Source organism: Lactuca serriola, chromosome 9 (genome assembly GCF_051521515.1).
Source record: "Lactuca serriola cultivar US96UC23 chromosome 9, Lser_US96UC23_V15, whole genome shotgun sequence".
Classification (NCBI taxonomy): Eukaryota; Viridiplantae; Streptophyta; class Magnoliopsida; order Asterales; family Asteraceae; genus Lactuca; species Lactuca serriola.
This window is the reverse complement of record NC_136416.1, coordinates 63,122,228-63,129,457: the sequence shown is the minus strand read 5'-3', so window position 1 is coordinate 63,129,457 and position 7,230 is coordinate 63,122,228. Positions and strand designations below refer to the sequence as shown.

Sequence of the window (7,230 nt, the reverse complement as noted above, 5' to 3'; positions counted from 1 at the left end):
TATATATATATATATATATATATATATATATATATAGGAATGAGTTCTATGGAAAACAAATAACTAGGGCAACATCTACCGGCACCAATAATCAAATGACACGTGTCCATTTTTTTATTCACAAGTAATGTATTGTGGAAGTTATTGTGGAAGTGTGTTGTCATGTTTTCATTGGTTCAAATATGTGTTGCCCTAATCATTCATTTTCCATATAACTCTTCCCTCTATATATATATATATATATATATATATATATATATATATATATATATATATATATATATATATATATATAAATTATTCTAGATGCATATATTCCGTTTCTTAGTCTAAATACTACTAGAAATTATTCAATACATGTAAATTTTCGATCAGACGCCGATCATTTTTCTAATTTTTATAAGCATATCGACCATTTGCATATGAATATTTTTCTAATTTTTATAACATATGGACCATTTACAGAGATAATTTTATACTTTATTTTCTATACAGAAAGCAAACCGGTATATATATATATATATATATATATATATATATATATATATATATATATATATATATATATATATATACCGGTTTGCTTTCTGTATAGAAAATAAAGTATAAAATTATCTCTGTAAATGGTCCATATGTTATAAAAATTAGAAAAATGATCGCGTCTGATCGAAAATTTACATGTATTGAATAATTTCTAGTAGTATTTAGAATATATATGCATCTAGAATAATTTGATTACCCCTAAAATCAATAACCCAAAAAAGTTATAAAAAAGGTGAAATTTTTTTTCCTACCCTAGCGTTTTCCTTGTAAAAAGATAATATTTCGAGACAAAAGACTCGAATTTCCTTTGGTAAAATACCGATGAGCTAATAATTAACGGCGAGATCAAGTATCTAACAGTAATTATCGAACGACCCGTTTTCAACCGTTAACACATCTCTCGCTCTCCCCTTCTCCCCCGTGCATCGGCGTTCGAATACTAATGGCGACAAGCTCCGGCGGTGGTGAAACTCCATTGAAGCCGCAAGCTCAACCACCCAAACCCACATCCGAAGCTACCCCCACACCCGAAAATCAAAAGCTTCAACCTCTCGATTCATCCCCAAATCCCGTTACTCCTCCCAACCCCACCTCCGCTCCTCCCATTCCCACCACCGATTCCAAGCAAACAACCACTCCCGCCACCGTCAATTCACGGCCGCGTGAAACTTACTCCGTACCTGACTCCGATGTCATCCACGTCCCTAGTTATTCCAGTAAGCCCATGACACGATTCACTCTCTTTTCAATCGCTTCTGTAGTGATTACAATGAGGTTGCTAGAAATAAAATCTAGGGTTTCAAGTTGTATTCTTTATGTGGTGCTTATTTATTTAGGTTTGATAGCTGGAAAACTCGATAAAGTTTGAATTACCAACATTGAGATGTTGCTAGGGTTGTTTCCCCCCAAATATTAGGGTTCTTTCTATCAGTTAGTTTTTAGTAAAAGTCATTTATCACTTCCTCCATTATAGAAAAAGCATATGCATTTTGACTCGTGATTTCAAACAAGTTAATTTCGACTTCCAAAATCAAACTGCTAATCTTCTTTATAAAGGGAATTAGTTTTGGGTACACTTCATTTGAAAAAAGTCTAATTAACTTGCTAAAAACTGCTCACTTTATTGTCTTCTTCATGAGATTTTCTATATGGGTGTAATTGATTTCATCATCTTATTAACTTCTACTCTTTGTTTAGGGTGGTTCTCTTGGAACAACATTCATGAATGTGAGACTAGAATGCTCCCAGAATTTTTCGATGGGAAATCACCCTCTAAAACCCCAAAAGTTTATAAATACTACAGAAATGCAATAATCAAAAAGTTTAGAGACAGTATGAAAGAAACCCCTCCATCTAAAGAAAACCCCATGCCAAAAATCACATTCACAGAAGCCCGAAAGACCATTATAGGAGACGTGGGGTCCGTAAGAAAGGTTTTTGATTTCTTGGAAACATGGGGTTTAATCAATTACTTTGGTTCACCTATCACAAAAGCTCAATTGAAATGGGAAGATAAAGAGAGTAAAAACGTTTCCACTTCTTCACAGCAAAACACCGATCCCGGAACTGGAATCACCAATTCCGTTCCTGATTCCGGTGTTCCAAAGAAGAAATTTTGCAGTAGTTGCAATTCCCTTTGCACCATTGCATGTTTTTCCAACATTAAGGTATAACTTGAATCCTTAATCACATTATGAATGATTCTTTTAACAAAGTATTTTACGTTTTTACCACTTTCTTTTTGTTTTACAGAAAGATACAACATTTTGTGCAAGGTGTTATGTTCGAGCTGGAGTTAACACTGCAGATTTTAAAAGAGTGGAGATTAGTGAAGAGGTGAAGACAGATTGGAGTGAGAAAGAAACTTTGCACCTTCTAGAAGCAGTTATGCATTATGGTGATGATTGGAAGAAGGTGTCTGAACATGTTGTTGGTAGAAGTGAAAAAGAATGTGTAGATCGTTTTATTAAGCTTCCTTTTGGAGAACAATATGTGGGGCCTCCTGATTCAATTGACCCTGAAGAACATTTTGATGATGAACCTAATCCCAAAAAAAAGATGCGCCCCACACCATTTGATGATGCTAGTAACCCTATCCTAGCTCAGGTAAAGATTTTTAAGTTAAATCTATTTATCTTAATTCTTAAACAACTTGAAAACCCCTTTAATTTAGTGTTCACAATTTTAATTTGACTTTTTGGACTTAAATTTTTTAGGCAGCTTTCCTTGCAACATTATCGGGAGTAGAGGTTGCAGAAGCAGCTGCTTCTGCAGCTGTAAAGGCTTTGACCGAAGTCAACTATGAAACTAGTAAAGAAATTCTTGAATCATCTGCTGATGATGCAAAAGATCAAGGTAGTGTATATATTTTAGCACTATAAATCAACTTTTCTTTCTCCAAATTCTCTCTGAATCATAATTGTTTTCTTTTTGGTAAAGATTCTGTAACAACAAATGGTAAGAGCAACAAAAATTCATTGGAAGGAAAATATCTTGAGGCAAAATTACAGCTGGAGAAGGAAGAACAGGATTTGGTAAAAACAATTTCTGATATTGCTGAAGTTCAGGTATTTTATTTTATTTGAAATAAAAATTCGAAGACTTTTTACTTTCAGTTTTTAGGTTTAAAATGATTTGTTGTTTATGGGTTTTTATTATAGGCTAAGGATATTCATGATAAGATTATTCGTTTTGAGGAGTTTGAATTACAAATGGAGAAAGAATGGCAACAACTCCAACAAATGCAGAATCTTCTGTTTGCTGATCAGCTATCGATTTTGTTTCACAAAAATGATGGAACAAATAGGAATGAAAATATGGAACAAAAAGTTAAAACCGAATTATCTTGATTTTACTTTGTAGTTTGTACAATAGTTTCTTGATCCTGTTATCCTCTATCCTCTATATTGTGATTATGGTTTACGAATCAAAGCCATGGCTTCAATTAATGCAACATAATTTGAGATTGAAGAAACTTGTGTAGCTGAATTGTTCACAAAACTCAGAATATATAATTTATTCTTCTGATCATTTCACAACTTGAACTGTTGAGTTCCTGCAACATATGACACACATGAGTGTTTTTATTAGTTAATACAGAAAAAAAATGACTTAATAGCCAAAGTCAGGGAAATTGCAAAGCAACACACCTGGCTTGTGTAACTACAGTTGTTTTGATTTTGCTTTGTAACAACACAAATCAAACTAATTTGAATGATGCAACTGCCTGAAAGCGAACATGAAAATCAAAATCACAAAAAGTTTTTAATCATTCAACAAGATCTAAAGTAGATTAACATTTCATTTTTCATATATGCATGTAGAAGGTTCTATTTGTTGTCATGTATCATCATCAAGATCAGTCAAAATCAACATTTTAAACCGAGTCAAAAAGTCAACAGATATAAATCAATTCATCATACCTTTTCAATCTTTGAACGGTATTTCTCTGATTCATCATCTATATACTGCAAGAAATATAAAATTTCCATTATAATTACAAAAATAAATAAATAAATAAAAATTTGTCATCATCATAAGCGCTTCACAAACCTGTCCAGTGAGAGTATACAATCTATTATACCAACCATTATTCGCAATTCCAAGAACAGAAATCAAATGTCTTGCACTTTCCCCTGGATTCGTAAGTGTGTATTCTATGTAATACATTCCTGCCCAATTTTGGAATATATATATCAAAGATTTTCAGATGTAAGAAAATACCCAAAATTAAATAAATAAATAAAACATCATTTCATTTATCTTATCAAGTAATATGGGAAAGGGTATACCTTTAGTGGCTTTGCTGTCGATGAGTTTAGCTGAAACACCAGGGGGTTTCTGCCAACTTCTGTCCAATCCGCTAACCTATTATTTATTACTTTATTTTATTTTATATTTTTATCAACAAAAAATTCATAAAATTCAAGATTATGAGTATACCAAGTTCTCTGCAAAAGCATCGACCTTGCCAAAAGATTCCAACTTGGTAAAATCAGCACCAAGCCCAGTGATCACTACACTCACTGCGATAAACATAGTGAAACTTAAAATTAACTACTAAACTAATTTTTCAAAACAATGATTAAAATAATAAAATAATGAAATAAATTACATGTTATATGTAAAAATACCATTTGAATTTGAAGCTTCTGAAGGGTAGAATGCAGTAACAGACTTGAATCCATTGCCTTCTCCTCCTCCTATTTGCCAATCTACAAGTTCAAAATACTTCAGACTTTTTTTTACAAATTCACCCCTTAATTTTTCCTTCCATTTCCAATAAAGAATAGAATCAATGTTCACCTTGAGGAATCGTTATCTTGAATTTGTTCACGTCATCGGAGTAAATTTGGAAACCCTCTGGCACAACTAGCAGAAGCGTATATAAACATTTCCCATGATAAATTAATGATTTTTAAATCATGTATTCATGAATTTTGATATGATAAAGGTATTGGATATTCAATGGGAATTTATTACCTTCCTCTGCATATGCAAATGGAACCATGGCAGGTATAGACAAAGCGCCGAATACAGTGTGTAACAAAAGATCTCTTCTTTGAACTTTTAGAGATTGTTCTTCAATAGTTAGGCTAGTTTCGAAGGACCCAAGAACAATAATTGAAACACTATTAGAAAAAGAATAGAAAGTGCACAAATGAAGGTAGCATACGATTAAACATAGTTCATTTGGATCGATTAACATTTTGGTTTTGTGGATTTACATCATGTTGAGCCAATTGCCAAATGACTGAAATTACCGTAAATCTTGATCTTGTTGATTGGTTTTGCAAAAAACAGTATTTTGATCATGGGATTTCTTGAATCCTGAAGAAATCAAAGGTAAAAACCTGCGGGATTATAACACAGATAACAAGAAATTGTGCAAAATATGAAGTTTAAAGAGGAGACGGAGAGAGTTTGTGTAAACAGACTTGTAAGGTGAGAGAAAACAGCTGAAGAGGGAGTAATGTGAGGACGAAGGGACTGAGAATGTAGAGAGGAAAGAAGCGCCATAGCTGATGAGATTGAATGACCACTAATCCGCTAAACTCTTCTCCTATTGGATATTGTCTTTTATCCAAGTGGTTTTAGATGTTTCCAAAAGGCAATTCTACCTTTCTTTTGTGGTTTCCTTTTCTAACTTTCTAGTTACAAGACAACTAATCAATGATTTAAAAACAGGTTTTTTAGTTGAACCGGTATGGTGACCGGTTCCCGGTTCAACTAGTTTAACCGGTTCGACCGTCGAGTGAACCGGTTTCTATATTTTTCATGTTTTTTTCTATTTTCCTACACATACATACATATATAAATTATGAATTTGATGTTTACAAGTTCAAATATTAAAAATACACATAAAAATAAATTGTAAATGAATCAAAATACATTAAAATAACACATAACCATAAGTTTTAGTGTTTTACATCAATTCATATACGCTAAAAAGAAAATAAAATATAATACCAAAACGAAATATAGTTTTAGATAAATACAACCACATCAAAAAACTTATAACATTTAACATATGTTTTTATTTAGAGAAAACTAAATATACTTGAAAAAAAATACCAAAGTTTATTATGTAAATAATTATTTTTCATGTGTTTTTATTCGGATTTATCGGTTCAACCGGTTTATTTTGACCGGTTCAACCGGTTTTTTCTAAAAACCGGCCGGTTCAATCCGGTTCAGAAATCAATGTAAAACCGGTAATAGTTGAACCGTTCCCTCCCCCGGTTCCCGGTCCAACCGGTTCGACCAGCCGGTTCAAACCGGTTTTTAAAACATTGCAACTAATGGATTAATTTTTAATTTTACTTTATTTTTTTTTTTATTTAATGGATTAATTTTTAACTTTATTTTGTTTTTCAATTTATTTTTCTATACCAAAAGAATATTCAAGTATATTTTTAAATTTTTTTTTTAATTTTCATCAATATCATTCAAAATACAAGATTTTTTCAAATTTGTTTAAAACTTTTTTGTTCCAGTAAATTTAAACTTATATTAATGAATACTATATATAACCAAAAGAATAATCTGTATAAAAATAATTCAAATTAGTTGTAATATAGTTAAACAAATGACTTTTTTTGTCTTTGATGCGTTTATACCGAACAATAAATTGTTAAAATCGTATCTCGGATTAAGTTTCTTTTTCTCCGATGTGTTATATTGAGTGAGACATTCAAAATTGGGAACAATGTTAATGATATACGTATTGCATAATTTTAGCTACGCAGGGCATAGCCGTTGTTGACCAAAACCCTAACCCTAAGGTTTTGGGCCCTATTTAAGGGCTCTAATTTCTTGGAAACCTTCCCATTACCAACCTCCATCACCTCATATTGTTCTTCTGAAACCCTAGCCATCAATTATGAGTTTTGGAAGGATTAATGTGATTTTTATGTGTATTCTTGAAGGAGTCTATTGGAGAAGCAAGTGGGAACTCCAAGCTTTATAGATTCAAACATTGCACTCCATCACCTATCTCTAGAAGGTATAAAATTTACGTCTTGATGCTCCTTTTGTTAGATCTATTTAGCTTATGGGTTTTTATGTTTTTGGTCCCTTAACCTGGGTCTTTATGGGTATGATCTACTCTAGACCTTAAAAGTGTCATTTCTTGACGTTTCTGAGCTTGTTGAGTCATAAAATTGGGAGCTTAGTCACTCCTATCCA

General features: G+C 32.1%; 2 protein-coding genes across 3 annotated transcripts; one reads left to right on the top strand and one right to left on the bottom strand.

Annotated features, from left to right (window-relative positions):
- The first annotated feature begins 885 nt into the window (after positions 1-885).
- SWI3B (switch subunit 3) lies at positions 886-3,581 on the top strand. The gene is made up of 6 exons (XM_079019480.1): positions 886-1,259; positions 1,741-2,210; positions 2,296-2,649; positions 2,760-2,898; positions 2,983-3,110; positions 3,204-3,581. The coding sequence occupies exons 1-6, from the start codon at positions 986-988 to the stop codon at positions 3,390-3,392; spliced, it is 1,554 nt and encodes a 517-aa protein (XP_078875606.1). The 5' UTR covers positions 886-985; the 3' UTR covers positions 3,393-3,581.
- LOC145072962 (Photosystem II reaction center PsbP family protein) lies at positions 3,361-5,636 on the bottom strand. Of its 2 annotated transcripts, none has more exons than XM_079019481.1 (11): positions 5,481-5,636; positions 5,307-5,373; positions 5,026-5,138; positions 4,849-4,914; positions 4,677-4,757; positions 4,486-4,568; positions 4,335-4,410; positions 4,096-4,214; positions 3,966-4,010; positions 3,693-3,769; positions 3,361-3,598 (listed from the first exon to the last, which is right to left on the bottom strand). In XM_079019481.1, exons 1-10 carry the CDS (start codon positions 5,560-5,562, stop codon positions 3,743-3,745), a joined length of 759 nt encoding a protein of 252 aa, XP_078875607.1. In that variant the 5' UTR covers positions 5,563-5,636; the 3' UTR covers positions 3,361-3,598; positions 3,693-3,742. The 2 variants fall into 2 exon arrangements, with proteins under 2 accessions (XP_078875607.1, XP_078875608.1); XM_079019482.1 differs by having other exon boundaries at positions 4,849-4,905.
- Positions 5,637-7,230: the final 1,594 nt, after the last annotated feature.

Bases quoted from the DNA above. Each gene is read 5' to 3' on its own strand.
- SWI3B (XM_079019480.1), top strand. From the start codon at position 986: ATGGCGACAAGCTCCGGCGGTGGTGAAACTCCATTGAAGCCGCAAGCT. The intron at 2,650-2,759 runs GTAAAGATTTTT...TAAATTTTTTAG, and splicing joins GTAACCCTATCCTAGCTCAG to GCAGCTTTCCTTGCAACATT. The intron at 2,899-2,982 runs GTAGTGTATATA...TTTTTGGTAAAG, and splicing joins TGATGATGCAAAAGATCAAG to ATTCTGTAACAACAAATGGT.
- LOC145072962 (XM_079019481.1), bottom strand. From the start codon at position 5,562: ATGGCGCTTCTTTCCTCTCTACATTCTCAGTCCCTTCGTCCTCACATT. The intron at 5,374-5,480 runs GTCTGTTTACAC...TGATTTCTTCAG, and splicing joins TGTTTTCTCTCACCTTACAA to GATTCAAGAAATCCCATGAT. The intron at 4,011-4,095 runs GTTTGTGAAGCG...TATTTCTTGCAG, and splicing joins TGTATACTCTCACTGGACAG to TATATAGATGATGAATCAGA.